The sequence below is a fragment of the Myotis myotis genome, unplaced genomic scaffold (assembly GCF_014108235.1).
Source record: "Myotis myotis isolate mMyoMyo1 unplaced genomic scaffold, mMyoMyo1.p scaffold_m19_p_7, whole genome shotgun sequence".
Taxonomy (NCBI): Eukaryota; Metazoa; Chordata; class Mammalia; order Chiroptera; family Vespertilionidae; genus Myotis; species Myotis myotis.
Genome location: NW_023416379.1, coordinates 26,372,015 through 26,390,237, shown reverse-complemented (window position 1 = coordinate 26,390,237; position 18,223 = coordinate 26,372,015). Strand labels below are relative to the sequence as shown.

Here is an 18,223-nt window from a genome sequence, read left to right as displayed (position 1 = left end):
ACATCTGCATGAACTAGATCATGCTGCTACCAAGTCTAGTTTCCATCTGTCACCATACAATTGACCCCCTTTCCTCATTTCACCCTCCCTCCACCCGCTTCCCCTCTGGTAACCACCAATCTGTTGTATGCCTCTATAAATTATTTTTTGTTTTGTTTTCTTTCTTCTTTGTTTTGTTTTCATTTTTCTTTAACTTAATTTAAAATGCAAAATCTAAAAGGGAAGTAAGGAAACAAATTAAGGTCATATGTAAGCCTTTTAATGTTTTTACAATAACACTTAAACTCCCACTCTCTAAGGCCCTAATGGTAGGTAAAGAGCAGAAGGCAGAAAGGCCTGAAGTGAATCAAAACACGAACTATGTTGAGTCATGATTACAAATACAGGCAGGCATCTTCTCAAAAATCATGTAGTACAATAGGCCAAAAGCAAGGCTCTGTTAACCAAATGGTTAAAAATCACAGTGGAATCTGCTGTTATAATGAAACCTGGGTACAGAATGATTCATAGATCACAAGAAAAAAATCCCCAAGTCAGCTGTACTTACACTGGTAAAAAAAAAAAAAAAAAGGAAAGAAAGAAAGAAAGAAAGAAAGAAAGAAAGAAAGAAAGAAAGAAAGAAAGAAAGAAAGAAAGAAAGAAAGAAAGAAAGAAAACAAAACCCTCCCCAAGGCTTCAGCTGCCATAGTCCTTCCCTACTCTGGGGTCAGAAAGGTCTTTTTCAGAAACTACAGAAAAGCTCAACTCATTCAAGGAGCTGGACTTACCCTGAGGCCAGCAGGCAAGCACTGCAGTCTCTGGGAAAATGCAAACAGCAAGAACTCCTAGATCTGAACTTAAAGAGAAACTAAAAGCTCCCCAAGGAAGCTGAATACGGATTTTAGGAGAGCATCTGCTGCAAACTCCACTGGGGAAAGCAAAGGTCTGCCTGGGTTCTTCCAACTAACCAGAGTGTGCATTTCATTACAAATTGGGAAGCAGCCACACTACCACATGACAAACTAAAAATCAAAAACCCAACCAGAAAACACCAAAAACCCCAAATCTTGACACAACTATTTGCTTTTTCAAACATCTCTACAGTTTGTTTATAACGATTTAGTCACAAACAATGTCATATTATCCTTACTTTCTAAAGATAAGAACATTTAAACTCAGAAAGGTTCCTTGGCCTGGCAAAATGGCAGATCTCAAGCTATAACCAAATCTCAAATCTCACTCTGTAGAACAAGCAGTTTGGGAACCTTTCCCAAATCTCAGACGTCTAAAAAAGCCGAAGGGCTACCAAGTCAACATGATGTGTGGGGTGGGAATACACTCTTGTTTCAATTGAGTGCTATGGTCTCATCTTATTAACATACAAATGTAATTTCAATCCAAATGCCAGAATGAGAAAAACTAGAACTTTTTTAGGATTCAGCATTTAAGTTTGCTATCAAAAGGAGGTCACAGGCAATTTAGCCTACAAGAGGCCTCCGTTTGCAGCTTGGTTGTTGAGAAGAGGTGATAAGGAAATAATGGGCCTTTATGTAAAAGTTTCAAAGTCCTGGGAACTGGCTGGAATAAAAAACTTCAAGGGGTTTTAGAAATGTACAGGAAGTGATAGGTGCTGAGCACTGAAGCTCGGCTGTCAATTGGTCAGTAGTGGTCAGGGAAGCTGCGGGTCAAGAGGTCAGAGAGGGCGGCAGGAGTTGCAACCAACTCTGTGAAAGAGCCTCTAAAATCAAATACAAAAAGGAAACAGACCCTCACAAGTGTAACAGCATTACTGTGCACTGATGCCCAAGTGCACGCAGTCACGAATGTTATGCCATGCTCAACCACTTTTCCTGCAAGCAATTTCACAGACAACCTGCCTCACTCTCCCCTACCTTCCTCTTGAAGTTCTCTCTCTATGTGGATGTTCTGTGACCATACAAAACTGTAACATTTCTAATGAATGAAAACATATTAAACAGCAAAAAGACAACCCATAAAACAGGGGAAAATGTACATCAAAAAGTATCCTCAGCCCTGACTGGCTTGGCTCAGTGGATAGAGCGTCGGCCTGCGGACTGAAGGGTCCCAGGTTTGATTCCGGTCAAGGGCTTGTGCCATGTTGCGGGCACATTCCCAGTGGGGGGTGTGCAGGAGGCGGCTGATCGATGTTTCTCTCTCATTGATGTTTCTAACTCTCTATCTCTCTCCCTTCCTCTCTGTAAAAAATCAATAAAATATTTTTTTAAAAAAAGAAAGTATCCTGAATATACAAAGACCGATGCAGATCAATAAGAACCCAAATATCCCATTAGTGAAATGGACCAAAAACACAAACAGAAAAAAATGCAAACGAGCAGTATACATAAAATCCAACAGATACAAATAACAATGGGGGGGGGTCATCCATCCAAAAATGGTTATTAAAATCCATGCTGAGGAGTGTGAAGAAAGGAGCACTCCGTGCTGGGCCAGTGTGAGCATGAAGAGGTTAAACCCTTTCTGGAGAATGGGTTGGCCAGGTGCACCAAAGCCTAAAAAACCGCAGGCCTTGTGACCAGCGATCCCTCTTCGAGGACTTTAGCCTAATGAAGATAATCAGTTCTCAGTTATGAAACGTGACCCATTCAGAACAGAAAGTGCCCGTTGAAATGTTCACGGTCTCCACAATTACAAGAACGTAAGTCCTATCATGAGAAGGAATCAGATCATGAGTACACAAGGTGTGGGCAAAGTGCTTCCTTGCTCAGGTCTTTTCTTGTTTTACAAATTTAAATTTCAGCTCAAGTGTCAAAATGATAAGCATGAGACCTTTTAAAAGTAAGTTAAATGGCTCTATTGCTTCCTTGGTTGTTTTATACTGAACTTAAGTCCTCTACGTAAAAACTTCTTATTTTATGCACACGTGTGTGTCAGTCAAGTTGAACCCAACATCAAAGAGGATCCAACTGTGGCATCGGGCCACATCTGCCTGGCCCAATGTGCCTTCACTGAAGGAGAGGCAGCTGTCTCGGGAGCTTAGTGTCCTCGTCCTCAAACCTAGACTGCAGACTGCGAGGTGTCACACCGGGTCTTAGTAAGCTCTCAATAAAGGGCAATGGTAGGACCATCATCGTTCCTATCACTGGCAACGGTCACTTCTCCTTTCTTTTGATTCTATGGGTTTTGAAGCACCAACGCACCTACCACCCAGGAAGCTAACCTTTTTGGCTTCTGTATTGCAAAACCTCACCTGGACCTCTAAAACTGAAGGCCTAATAGAGTCGGACCACACCACTACAGGACTAACGTTACGGCAGTGTATACGTAAGTGCTGCCAAAGAAGAAGAGATCTGAGGAGCTGGAAACCAGTGGAAAGAATTCTTGGAGCTGCCTCGTGTTAGGCGTGCACGTTCTTGCCTTTACCACAGGAAGACACTTCCTATTCTCAATGCCAGGCTCTCTCCAATGGCTTCTGGCACACTGTGTGTGTTCATTAATAACCGTCACCAACCATCCCAGGCCCAGTCTCTCAGGTTACAAACTGCACCTGCTGCCAATCAAAAATAGCCAGAACTTGCTTCTGTACATTCCCCAGTTTGCTTCCATTTCTCCCAGACATTGAGTTTTGTCGGGCATAACAAGGAGAGTGTCACTTTAATAAGAAATTGTGTTATAACAGAGTTCTACTAAGAATTATACTGAAATAATCATTACATTCAGGACCGCTGATTTAGAAACCTAAAATAGATTGTGATTCAGTTTCAGCATCAATGTCAAAAGATTCTCCAGAGTGCTTTAACTTGAAGAGACATGAGGTAAAGCATCAACAAACTTGGGCTTACCCTTAGGGCAAAATATACATTTTAAAATTTAGCAAATATCTCCCTTACTCATGAGCAATTTGATATCCTACTAACTCTTGTCTAAATTCATCCTCTTTATCAACTTTATAAAGTCATATGCCTTAAGGCTCTCTATTTCTAATAAATTTCCAACGAAATGAAAAATAAAAATCCTGAACTATGATACTATCTCTTGCTATCTGACTATCTATAATTGCTATTATAGGGGTAACATGATTTGAGTTGCAATATATTTTGATGGGGTCCAGAATATGCCATCGTGGCCTAAAAACTATTTTGAGCTGAAGGCATTTGAGTTCCCAAAATCTCCTACCTGCCAAAAAGAAAGGCCTCTCAAAAGAACTCAATTGTCATAAATCCCCTCCCTAGAAGCAACCAGGGAAGACTGACTCTTATCACCAGAGATAAGTCTCCACGCCACACTGAACTGCATTGTCGCAAAACTGTCATATCTCCCAGCTATTCTCTTAGAACCATTTGTCTTTCCAAGAAGTTATTTGTTTTCCTAAAGGTGTCCTTTCTCTCTGTCCTCTTCTATTATTAGGTCATTTGTTTTCCCATAAGTGCCCTTCTCCCCTCCCCTTTTTCTATGAAGATGGTATATGTATGCCACAAATTCTAACCCCAGGCCTAGCCCCTATGAGTCACATTTTTTTTCTGTGATTAAATCTGATTTTTCTCTCTGCAATCTATCTCTTGTCAGTTTAATTTGCAGGCCTCCAAATACTGAACCTAAGAGGGTAGAGAAAAAGTTTTTCTTCTCTGACAATTTAAATCTGTGAAATACACTGTATTATGAGTATATATGAGAACCATACTAACTTTCTTATTGATTACAGTCTAAACAATTACATGATTAACATTTAACACTTCCTCTTTATGTCTTCCTCTTAACCTTTCTTGTTTCTAACTTTAATTCCTGCAACTGTTTTCAAATATTATCCTCATAAGTATAATTTAGCAGAAATTATTTGTTTCCCTTTCTACTTCTGATAAATCAGAACATATAATTATTAAGTAATACAAATGCTACTCACTTTTTGTCAGTTTATAAAAACCTCTCAAGTACAATCAAGCTAAAACATCATGTTGATTAAATAAAGCAAGTTGCTATTTCACCAATTACTGAAAACTGGAAGCATTCTGAAACACAGAATTAAAACACACATACAGTCACTTTGTACAAAACAATTACCCCCCCCCCCCCCGCCCCACCTCATGAGTTTGTTGTTTTAAAACTGATTTGATGATAAAAGCAAAATGACAAACCAAGATAATTAGTCCAACCTGGCATAGAGATATACACTTTGTAGCAAAGTATGAAAAATAAACCACAGGGACAGCCCTACCCGCCGCCCCCAGAGAAAAGCCTTTCTGTGCTCCTATGGCCCCAATCCCTCCCTTGGCATTTGGTTCTCTGAAGTTAACCTCAATTAGCTAACCTCCTATGGCTCGGAAGCACAGGGATGCTGGTGCCCACAATTAAGACACACTTTGCACCCAGCAGCCTTGGGAGACACTGTCACCCTGCTGTGCAAAAACAGCAGTTCGTATGTGCAACCTGCCTACTGCTTTACTGAAAAACCACAATCAAGGGTCCATGGCAGGCTGGACTGCCGATCCTTGACTAGCTTGTCAACAACCTATATTTATTTCCTTTTGCAGATGCAACTGACCTTGTCCCTGCCGACATACCTCCGGGGTAGTTCTGCACTGGCTACAGAACATCCAGATTTGACTGCCTGGCTGGCTCCCTCCTTTTCCATCCTCGCGTCCTACCTCGAGCCAGCCACAAACTCCTGGCAGCAACCAGAACTCAAGGCTCTTGCCCACCTCCCTCTGATTGAAACATCCTTCCTCCGTTTTCAGAGCTAACTGCTTCTCTTCCTGCAGGACTCGGCTCAACTGTCCCTCCGCCAGGAAACAAATTATTCTTCCCACTGGGCACCCATAGCACATTATCGTGGCTCTGGTGTTTCCATACATGTCTCTATCCCAGCTTCACCGAGAGCCTGTGGGGGTGCAGATTCTGATACTCATAGGTACAATTCAACATTATACTTCCAGTCGCAGAAGATAGTAAGCACATAATACATGTTTAGTAATGGATGAGTGTATAGAGGAACAAAACAATGAATAAGCAAACAAATGAACAAGTAAATTAGTGAATGAATTATTCTAACTGTTGCCTGGAGAAGAGAGGGTATTATTAAGCTCTGGCTGGTCCCTAAAGAACACACTGAGCTCCTGAACGCCTTTCAGCGACTTTTCAACTCCACATGCTCATTTCACTTCTCCACATCTTCACACTGAATTCAACCCCCACATTTAATCCAGTATTTTACCACCTCAGAAGATCCTGCACTTTATTTCATAGCTGCCCTTGTGTCATACATGTAATTACCTACTTGCACTTGTTTCTGTAAAGGCTCCCATCGATGCCAAAAACCTCGGGCCCAGTTCTTTTGTCCTTGTAATCCCACAGCCTAACACGTGCCTGACAAATAGTAGGCACTCAACATATACAAGATGGATAAGTGACTGAATGAAGAAATGAAGATGTAACCATTTTCACACTTCGCTTTTTACTTTTTCTTTTCTTTTTTAAATAAATAATATGATTTTTCCAGGTACACTATGATCAGAGAAAGATAGTGAGGAAAGAACAGATCATTTATAGTTAAATCAGTACTTGAATAAAAACCTGTAAATACCAGTCTTTTTCTCTTATAATAGTCACAGATCCTTCACCACCACCTTATTGTCTCAGTGTCGGTTCTCAAGAGCATAACAGCTTAAGAGCTTTTGTTATTGAATAAGGTTGGAAAAAATCATAAAATTTATAAAGCTATTGTTGACAGTAACCATATCTTCCAGGCCCTGTGCCAAGATTTTTCACATATATTTTTCTTAATCTTCGAAAACACTGCAAAGGGCTGCATTTAGAAAATGGAAACCAAAAAACTATTAAGTAACTTGCCCCAAACTAACACTGCTAGTTAAGTTGTAGCCCTTATAAATAAGGTTTACACCCAGGTCAGCTCAAGACACATGCTTTTTGACTAAAACTTTAAAAATGCTCAACCTTCCTTCTGAAGATTAGAATAATGGTACAAACAGGATTGATTTCAAAGCATATGTTTCTATCTTCACTAACTAAGGCCACCTGCTAAAATATCACTCAGCATTATTAAATATTTTGTTGAATCTGTTAATCAGAACAAAAATTTTAAGACTACAAGAATATATATCAAAACGTTAACAATGGTGATCCAACTGGTGGGATTATGTGTTTGACTAGAAAGTAAAAAAGAACTTTGCCTATCCCCTTTATTTTTTTTAAATTTCCTTCCATAATGCCCATATTATGACTGGTACAATAATGAAATGACAAAATATCTTTAATTGAATCAATCCCTTAAAAATATTAAAGAGCTGGTGATCAAAATCAATCAGGACAGTTTTTTTTCCCCTAAAATTTTCCTTTTGGTGCCTTCAAGTTCTTTAAATTGCTCAGAGGAGGATTAAGCTGCAGAGAGTTCCCAGTTTTACCTACTGTTTTCAGTTTTCTTTACAGATGATATATATTCTTGGACTTGAAGGAAAGCTAACATCAAAGGTTTAGTTTCTAGAATTTAAGCTCAAGTCCTGCAACAAGTAAAGAGAAAAAGAGTAAGGGCTGTGAATAAAACACCATTAGCAGAGCACAGAATAGTTCTTACTATAATAAACAAAGTGCACAAGATGAATCTTTGATGAATTAGGCAATATTTTCTACCAATGCCCATTACAAAGATGGATTTCAAAGACAAGCTCAAAAGTAGCAGATATTTTCAAGATCCAACAAAAGTAATTTCTAGATAAGACAAGAAAATGTCTTCCAAGACCGCAATGTTGGTCTATATACTTTACACCCTCAATAAATATTCCTTGATTAGAAAATAATCAGCAAGCACTCTTCATTTTCCTTTCAATAGATATAAGCCTAAGTCGGCCTATATATATATATATATATATATATATATATATATATATATATAGTCTATAAGGAACAGGTGGTGCTCTAAAAAGCTATTTGTAAACAGACATATGGAATTCAGAACACATATTCCCATCAAAACAATGTTATGATGATTGGTAACTCCCAACCTGGCCCATGAAGCCTACACCTGTGTTTCAGGTGAATGGCGCTAAGTGAGGAACCCATAATGCTAGGGGAGTAAGAGAGGCTCTCCTTCACTTGGAACCAAAGGCTCTCAATTCAGTCCCTCTCCACAGAGGCTCTCCAGCTAAGAGACCTTCCGGTCAGACCCTCTTCCCTGGGGCGGCCCAGGTCCGAATAAGCAGTCAGTAGGGGAGGGAAGGTTTAAAGGCCCTGCCCCCAAGCCTCCAGGTTAGATAACTCTGCAGGGCCATCCCAGCTCCAGAGCTCCATTATCACTGCATCACAGTTCAACTCCTCCCCCTGTCCTGCTCCCCTCACGCCGCCACTAGTAATGATGCCAAGAGCAGCCACCGTAAACTACATGTCAATCTCCATCTCAGAGACTATTTCCAGGACCTAAGACAAACAGCTAACATTTAGTAAGCTCATTTTATAACTCAGACACTGTTTATAGACATACATACTTACATATAAGTATGTAATATGTATTACATACATAATAGGTAAATAGAGATATCTTACTGGATAAGTATGGGTAGGCACTATAACCCCAGCTTAAATATGCAGAAACTGAGGCTCACAGAAGTCAAATGACTTATTCTAGACCACGTGGGAAGTAATTTGAGGAGCCAGGATGTGAATCTAGGTCTACCCAATGCAAAGCCAATCACTATATTATAAACTAATTCCATTTCCTAGAAAGAGTTGTTAAATGAGTTGAGGTAGACTCAGCAGGCCAGGGGTTATGGTGGTAGGCTGGAGTGAGTGATAAACCATGGCCATTCAGAAAACAGAAACTTCCAAAAGGATTTGGGATCCAGGCCCACTGAAAATGGGATACTATGATCAAGGGTTCATATATTTTTAGGCCTGAAGCAAAAAAATGGAGGTCTAATGGAACCAGAATTCCAGAATGAAACTGCATAGTCATAATCAACTGTGTGATTACTACATCCTAAAAATGATGACTGGCAAATCCTGTCCACCTGCAATCAGAGTATGTGCAGACAGAAGTTTACTATGTGGGAGGAGGAGAGTGCTTTTACTGTAATCCCTGCCAAAGCTTCATAAACATAAACAAACGGTACCTAAAAATGTACTCACAGCCCTGGCCTATGTGGCTCAGTTGGTTGAAGTGTTGCCCAGTACACCAAAGGGTTGTGGGTTCAATTTCCTGTTTGGGCACATACCCAGGTTGTGGGCTCTATCCCCAGTTGGGGTGCATATGGAAGGCAACTGATGTTTCTCTCTCATATTGATGTTCTCTCTCTCTCTCTCTTTTTCTCCCTCTGAAATCAATGAAAACATATCCTCCCGTGAGGATTAAAATAAATAAATATACAAATGTATTAATAAATTTCTTATTGGGATATAAAATCCTTACTATTAATATTCAACTTATCCAAGATGGAAAATTGGTTCAACTTCTTCAACTACAACCAGACCAAACTTCCCTAAGCTTTCCCTAGCTAATAATCTGCTTTTCTAGGATAAGTAGTTATTTATACCTACTGACAAACAGTGAGTATCTAATAACTAATATTACCCTGCCCTGGCGGCCATACCGCCCAAGAAGACATGAAACCATTCTATAAACTCTAAGCAACTACAAATAAATATTAACTTCTAGTGAAATCAATAAGTTTGTATGCTTGCAATGCAGATCACAACTGACTCAAACAGTGAGAACAAACCTTCTAAAGTTTAATAGAATGTAGATTTACTACATCCTTGGAAGAATTGTTTGATTTGTAATATTCATAACCACAAAATCTAATATCAATCACAGTTAAGTAAAAAATTTTGAAATATACTTAGAAATTCCATAATAGTCCCATTAGCCCGGCTGGTATTGTTCAGTGGTTGAGCATCAACCTATGAACCAGGAGGTCATGGTCCAATTCCTGGTCAGTGCACAGGCCCAGGTTGCCAGCTTGATCCCCAGTAGGGGAGCATGCAGGAGGCAGCCGATCAATGATTCTTGCTCTCTTCCTTCCTCTCTGAAATCAATAAAAATATATCTTTTAAAAAATAGTCCCATTAATATAATTTTAAAAATCAAAATAATTGGGCCTTATCAGTTGATTTTGAGAGTTGGCACATACCTTTTGCCCCTTCCTTTAAAAATCCACAATGCTACTTCTCCCACCCCTACGTATAATGCACAGCTTTAAATGGTAAAATGAAAAGCATCTGCAATTTCCTTATTTAGGAAGGAGGTCTCAGCATCCAAGTTCAGTTATTATCAACTGCAGTAAGAGTTCTTCGAATGAAGGTGGATCATTCACTGAGATCTCACACCATGTCAGCACCAAGACTTTGGGATCATAAATTTCAGCTTACAGCTCTAATACAAGTTAAGTTTGTAGCTTCTCTAACCCTGACTGTGGCAATGTTTAGCCCATTTCTTCCCTTTTCTCCCTACTCAATTAATAAAACAAGTTCCAAATCAGAAATACGTAACTTCACATAGATATATACAGAACTGCTAAATATACCTGCTTCTGCCATTTCAGAGGAGAGTTAATAGGGACATTGTTTACAAATGAGGAGATACCACCAGCCTAAAAACAAAATTTCCCCACACCACCACAAAGTGGTCTAATCTTTTGGACAAAAAAGAAAAGGAAATAGCTAATTTGAAGCTTCCAAAAAGACAAAAACAGTAGGGCAAGCCACAACCACCCCCAGAATAGGAATACAAGCTCCATGAGGACCATGCCCTCTCCCTTGATTACCACTACCCCCTTTAATACTTAACATGGTACTTGTAACTGCAAGGGCTTACTATTTTTTGAATGAATGAATGAATGAATGAATGACTGCGATCATTGTTTATCACTTTTCTTGAGGAACTTTACTAAAGCTCTAATCAAAATAACAAGCCTTTAAAATGACCAGAACTAGGGGTGGGGTGGAGAAAGGACACTTTGAGCCTCACAATAAGCCTCTGAGGGGGACAATATAATCAGTATATTTCTCTCTCTCTCTCTCTTTTTAAATTTTACAGGCAAGGAAATTGAGGTTCAGAAAGACTGACCTTCCCAAGATGACAAAGTTCTAAATGGCTGAGCCAGGAGTCTGTCTTCCTCCCCCTGTTACATCAAAACCAAAATGAAGTTTAGAGCCAGGAAAACAACAGGACACGGAGAAGACAGTCTGGCCAAACGCTGTAGTACCTAAACATTCACATATGCGGTACATTTGGGAAACTCCCTATGCCCATATTGCAGAAGCACAGCCAGTGAGGCCTACTGTTCTGTTTCTAACCCGCAACACTTCACTGTGGGTTTCTTCTAAGTGCAGGTGCCCCGTTTTAAAAAGCGACTGGTGTACATAAAGAATGGATTCAAGAGCTGAAAGCTCTAAGGTAAAAGCCAGAAATAAAGATCTTAATCTTCTTCCATTACAAGCTACCTGTATTCCCTTCCCGGAAAATCTGGCTGACCACAACAGGCATGCAAAGGAACTGTCCAAGTAAGTGAAGTGCTCGCACCCTCCAGCAAAGCCTAGTCCCTGTCATGACATCAGCAACCCTGTCACATCTTCGCTGTTCTGTGTGTGCCCCTCCAAGGGTGCACTCGGGCACTACCTAGGAGTATCAGGCTTCCTTCTAAAAACGTGAAGCAGAATTGAATAGTGGATTTTTTTTTTTAACTCCGGGCTGAGAACGGAAGTCAAGTTCAGATTCTCTTCCTTCCTCAAGCGAGAACAGGATTAAAGAGCGACACACACACACACACACACACACGCCCTACAGTAAAAATGTCTCTGTGGCCGCTTCACCTGTGGCCATGGACTCAGCCAGCCCGGATTTGCTGGGCTTTCAGGCTCTTCCCTCGGGCGGGGGGTGAGGGGTGCGCTGGGAAGAATGAACTGGTGCCTAAGTTTTCAATCGGATCATTCTTCTCAACTTGGGCAGCTCTACCCCCCGCCCCCCCCCCCCCCCCCGGCCCGGGCGCACACACGAGGCTTTACCAGCGCGGGCACCACGAGCAGGGCCGGAGGGTAGCGTGGCCGCAGACGGGCACCCGGGCGCCCCACGTCGTCCGGGGCGCAGGCGGCCGGCGAGCCGGGGCCGCAGATCCGTCGCCGCCGACAGGCGTGGGGTCCGGGCCGGGGCAGCCGCGGCGGGGCGGAGGGGCGGGGTGCGCACTTCCTGACTCTCGCATTGTCCCCGCATCGCCCGCGCCACCCGCGGCCCCGCCACCGCGCCGTCCCCGTCGGGGAGGAAGTTGGCGCCCGCCCCGTCGCCCCGTCTTACCGTTCTTACAGTCGCCCGCGGCTGCAGCTCCCGCGGCGGCGGCGGCGGCGTTGGCGGCGCCCGTCCCCGCGCCTCCGGTGCCCGCCGCGCCTCCGGTGCCCGCCGCGCCCGCCGCCGCCGCTCCGCAGCCCGCCGCCGCCAGGGCCCCCCCGGCCGCCGCGCCCGCCGCGCCCGCCGCTGCCAGGGCTCCGGCTCCATTTTCCTGCTCGTCCCCGCTGCTGTTGGCGCGTTTGTTTTTGCGTCCGCCTTTACTGTTTTTGGGGTTGGGCATCTCGGGAGCGTCCAGGTGCCCGGTGCCAGCGAAGGCGACTCCCCGAGGCGCGGCGCGGCCGCTCGGGACCCTGAGCGCTGCCGGCTCCGGGACGGAGAGAATGGAGGGCGCGGGCCGGCGGCTCCTCCCGCACCCGTCTAACCGTGCGGCCCGCGCCGCGCCATCCCGCCGGCGCGCGGCACCAAGACTCGCAGCCGCGCGGGCGCCGCGGGTTCGGGGCGCGAGCGAGACGCTCGGGGGCAGGAGGGAAAAGGCGGGTCTCCGGCTTGTTTTGATTCGGCTTCGCTGACACGCTCTGGCCCCGCCCCGCCCGTGACGTCACTGGGGACTCGGCCTGGCCGCGCCCAGCAGGTGACCTCACGGCGGACCGGCCCGCCCGCGTGACATCACGCCCCGCTCAGAGTCGGCCACCCTCGAGTGACGTCACCCTGGCGCTCTCAGTCCCGGCCTCAGCAGCTCCCGGGAGCCGCCCTTCCAGAAATGGCCCGGATCGCCAGGCTGATGGCATCTGAAGGTATTCGGTGGCCTCCTGACTTTCATGTGATGGAAGCTTAGCACACGATGGTTCGGAAAAATAGGCGGGTGGGAAGAACAGGAACGGAAAACAAAGGATTTCAGATTTTGGATTAATAATCCATTAAAAAGCGTTGCCATTCAGGGACAGCCTCAGATTCAATATTTGCAGAAATAGGGTTGAATTTCTAGACAACGGGAGTGAACTGCAGGGTCCCTGACGCCATCACAGACTAGTGGTGATAGTCATTCAAACAGGACTCACCACCCAAGGACATGTAGTTACATGTTGCCTGATACCTAGAAGCAGGCCCTGCTTGGGGTAGGATACCCAACTAAGCCTGCGGATAGGACTGAGTTGTCCTGAAAGATAGATGGCCACGTTGTGAGCAGGCAGAGATTAGACGGTGACACCTGTGATGAGAGGCACTGACCTAAGGGCAGGAGACCCTTGGGAAGACTTGCACATGGTCTTTTTATGCAACTCTTTTCTAGCTTTTTGCATATCAGCTCCTCCCCATCCCCCTGCGTCCCAACTCCAACATGTCACTTCCTTCAGAGTGACATAACTGAGGAGCCTTCTGAGAAGAGCTAGCAGAAGTATCACCTTCTTTATTTCCTTCATCCATCTCTAATTATTCTGTCATTTTATATGTTTACTTATTTTCTATCTCCTTCTCACTCAAATGAAAGCTCCATAGTGTAGACGATTTTTTCTGTCTTGAGCACCTCATGGAACAGCTAGCATATATTTATTGAATGTATACATTAGGTTTTTTCCCCATGAACCGTGGAGGAAAAGCTATGTTAGCTGACAGTTTACAGTTTTCCCCTCCTATAGTGCGATCTGTAATTAACCCAGCTCTTCAGTAAAGGCTCTGTGACTGTGTTCCAAAGCATATAGAGCCAGGCAGGGAAGTACAGGGAAGAGTACCCATGCTCACCTAAGCAGGGATTCTAATAGGGAACTCTAGGCATTCATTGCAGAGTCCATAGCAGAGCCTGGAGCTGCAGGGAGGAGTGCTGGATGGATGCTCAGGAGCAATTGCTGGTTGGATATTCTGTGCCTATATTTTCAAGTCTATTTTTCCCCACCTGACATCCTCTAAGCCAGTGGTTCTCAACCTTCTGGCCCTTTAAATACAGTTCCTCATGATGTGACCCAACCATAACATTATTTTTGTTGCTACTTCATAACTGTAATGTTGCTACTGTTATGAATCGTAATGTAAATATCTGATATGCAGGATGGTCTTAGGCGACCCCTGTGAAAGGGTCATTCGACCGCCAAAGGGGTCGCGACCCACAGGTTGAGAACTGCTGCACTAGACTCTAAGTTTGGTGATGGCAGAAACTGTCTGTCTCAGTTGCCCTTGTATCCTTAGTACCTAGCACAGCACACATGGTACACAGTAGGTATTTAATAAATGACAACAAATACATCAATAAATAAATGGACAATGCTTTGAAGGTAGATGCGGCAGAATTTGGTAGCCACTGAATATGAAAGATGAAGGAGAGAGTGAAGTCAAGAAATTCTAAAAACTGGAGGAAATGATGATGGTTGTTCATTAAATGGAGACTTGGGGGGGGGCAGTATGAGTAGGAACTGTGGAAAAAGATAATGAGTTCAGACTTAGCTTACTTTCATTACTTCTATCCCTCACTAGAGGTAGCTGAGAGATCTTAAAATCTTTTGATGACTTTGGCTTTAGCCTTTCTTCTTTTGTTTTACGTGTCTTTTTTTAAGTGATGAGGATGAAGAAGCTTAGGTTAAGAAAATTGAGATAGCCTTAACCGGTTTGGCTCAGTGAATAGAGCGTCAGCCTGCAGACTGAAGGGTCCCAGGTTCAATTCCGGTCAAGGGCATATACCTTGGTTGAGGGCACATCCCCAGTGGGGGGTGTGCAGGAGGCAGCTGATGGATGTTTCTAGCTCTCTATACCTCTCCCTTCCTCTCTGTAAAAAATCAATAAAAGATTTTTTAAAAAAAGAAAATTGAGGTAATCATTTTCTTGAATAAGCACATTGCTGTTCATGCCATATTGGATCAGAGTAATTGTGCATGTACCCTGTAAACAGACATTCACACCAGCTGCCTCCCACCTCTACATAACTGAGACTTACGAATTGGAAACTTTCCCACAAAAATATCATAATTGGCTCAAAGCTCACAGACAGACAGCCAGTTGCTGTTCTTGTTCCTTGTGTGAGCCATCCCCTTCTCATTCAAACTGAAACAAAATGAAAAGGAGAAGGAGAAGCTGGGTCACATCTTCCATACTCAACCGTGTATTCTATTTTTAGCCTTAGTCAAAAGTTCCGATTTATTGTTACAAAAAAAAAAAAGTACTAAAATCAAGATGTTAAAAACAAGATTTAGGTGGTGTTAAAGGATTCCACTTCCTATTTTCATACACCATGTGGAATTTCATAGGAAGCCTGCTGTTTAACCCTTTTACCTTCCTCCTTTCTGCCCCTCCCCCATTTCTAAAGGAGAGAGAAAGAGAGAGAGAGAGACAGAGAGACAGAGAGACAGAGAGACAGAGAGACAGAGAGAACCTACCTAAAGAGAAAGATGGAAAATGATGACAGAAAGCCCTCCCCTCAGATGCTTCCAGAGGAAAATGTGATGAGCTGTAGGAATCCAAGGGCATCACTATAGTCTATGTATCCACACTTGGCTTCTCTTTCTGTGATATCCCTGGTCAACTGGTGTGCTCTGAAATGAACTTCAAAATAATTGTACCTCTACCCAAGGTTTCCTTCCCCCAGACTTCGTCACCCACTCCATAAGACGGGTCTTTGCAAAATTAAATAAAACACAGCTACAAATAGGTCATCAAAGTTAAATAATTTATACCCTTGAGAAAGGAGACAAGCTAATCCTCAGGGATGGGTCAGAATAAGTGGCCATTGTTCCAGTATTCTTGTTCTGTTCATTTTTTTTGCTTGACATGTGTGCCTGTCTCTAAACTCTTGGGGGGTCAACTAGTCATTTGAGCCACAGTTAGCCTGATCTGCCAAAGTCACTTCAGGTAAATATAGCTTGAGGAATGTATGTTATCTCTATGTACAGGTTTTTTTTTTTCTGGAAATAGCCTCTCCTGTGCCCACAAGTTTACTTTGAAAAATAGTGATAATTGTGATTATAAATAACTTTGACAAAAGTGGAATACTTATGCAAAAATAATATGGTTTATTAAATGCCACAGATCTGCTCTGCCATTTGACTATTCCCAATAATCAATATTAATATTTTTCTCAAATATCTTCCCTTAGGAACTTTTTTTTCAGGGCTTTAGTTTGACTTTTACATTATTTCCATAATCTACAAAAGAAGTCATTTAAAACATCTGAATTCTGTCTTCAGTGACCCCTGAACTTGCTGCTTTCTCCAACCTCGGTGTCTTCTTTGCTCACACTGTTGTCTCATTCCCCAACAACACTGTCTGGACCCAATAATCTAACAGGATGTTTCTTTTAAGAATCAGATCAAGTATAATCTTTTTCAAGAAAGACTTCCTTCCCTGCATTCATTCCACTCAGTACTCTCGATTTTACTTCACGTTGCACATGCTCACCACCTGCCTACAGCAATGTTTTCTACATTGTTTTAACTAAATTTTTGGTGATGTTGGGTGATTAAATTACATGAATTTAAAATAACTTTAGCAAAATTATTTGTATTTAAATTGTTTCAGTCCTCAATATTAAAACAAACAAACAAAAAAAAAAACACAACTATTGGCATTTAGAACCAACACAACAGTATAAAATATAATTGGATCCAAGGACCTGCTTCAAGGACACCTTTTTTTAAGTGCTAAGAGTACTGCTATGCCTGTTTCTGTGAACCGTGTCCAGCACGGCCAGTGGTGAACTTGAGGCGGAGTGGTGAAGGTTTAAAGAAAACAGACAGGAGAATATAGTTGGGACCAGGTGGATCACTGCGCCTGGATGAGGAAACAGTAACACAGCCTGTAAGCCAAGTCTTTATTTTATAGTCAGATCACACACAGCAAAACAAGGGAGTGGTTAAGATGTTTACAATGTTTTTGAGAGTTTTAAATCTACTTAATTATGTGCACCTGAGAACTCTATCAAGCTTTGTTTTGGCAGTTCTTGCTGCACCTCCTGGAGCCCACATCCCTCCGCTACCTAGGACTGGAGCCCACATCCCTCCGCTACCTAGGATTGCAGGGTCGGACCATAAAGTCAAGCTTACAACCATAGCCTTTGGCTATAATTGTTCTGGATGGGCTTTGCTCTCCAAGCTGGGACTTGTATATGGCTTTGCCACAAGAGAACTGTGCCCTCTCATCAATCCGAGGCTTGAACCTGTCCAAACGCTGTAGCCACTCTCCACATTTCTGGAGTTAATTTTGATTGATCTTGAATAGAATTCTCTCTCAAGATTCCTCCTCCGCCTTTATTTCCACTTAGAACAATTTCTACCAAGAGTATCCTGAGGAACACTTGTTATATAAGACATGCCTCTATTTCTGTGGTTAAATTAGTCTAGAAAACACTATATTTTTTATGAGTCATAATTTACATTAATATAGTAAAGATCCTAAGAAGTTCAGCAATAAAGAAACCTGCTTACTCCCAACTTAGAATTTCCCAAGTATATACAACCTGTGAATTCCTTTACATGTAAATCAATTAACATCTTTGAAACTAGAGTTCTGCTAAATATTGGGGAGGGGGTGGAGATAGTGCCTTAATGCAAAAAAAAAAAAAAAAATACCTCCTTTTAACATTAACATTCAAGTGAGTTGATGCAATGGTGAAAACTCAAGTGAAAGGCAGACAGTGGACCCCTCTTGCAAACAACCAGTTCTTTAGAAAATGCTTTGGGGCCTGCCCAGTGTGATTCAGTGGTTGACTATCAACCTATGAACCTGGAGATCGCAGTTAGATTCCCTGTCAGGGCACACACCCTGGTTGTGGGCTCAATCCCCAGGGGCGGGGCACGCAGGAGGCAACTGATCAATGATTCTCTCTCATCACTGATGTTTCTCTCCCTTCCTCTTTGAAATTGATAAAATATATATATTAAAAAGGAAGAAAGCAAATGCATTGGGAAATATCTTTAAAACTCTATAAACTCCAATTGTTATAATGATATAAATACATTAAATTCTAATTCTAAATAATGTAAAACAGTTGAACAGTCACAACAC

The 18,223-nt window shown here is 42.6% G+C and overlaps 1 protein-coding gene across 14 annotated transcripts in view; it reads right to left on the bottom strand.

The window, feature by feature from the left end:
* Positions 1 to 12,800, bottom strand: part of HECA (hdc homolog, cell cycle regulator) — a 45,445-nt gene extending 32,645 nt beyond the window's left edge. Inside the window, exons 1-3 of one of the 14 annotated variants that reach the window (XM_036317743.1) lie at positions 12,251 to 12,378; positions 9,801 to 9,986; positions 7,378 to 7,469 (exon numbers count right to left, since the gene is read on the bottom strand). In XM_036317743.1, the coding sequence (XP_036173636.1) occupies positions 7,378 to 7,435 (58 nt within the window). In that variant the 5' untranslated portion in view covers positions 7,436 to 7,469; positions 9,801 to 9,986; positions 12,251 to 12,378. Of the gene's footprint in view, positions 1 to 4,858; positions 4,965 to 7,373; positions 7,470 to 9,800; positions 9,987 to 11,026; positions 11,082 to 12,250 lie in introns of those variants that run through there. The other 13 variants (XM_036317737.1, XM_036317744.1, XM_036317746.1 and 10 more) reach the window with 13 other exon arrangements.
* Positions 12,801 to 18,223: the final 5,423 nt, after the last annotated feature.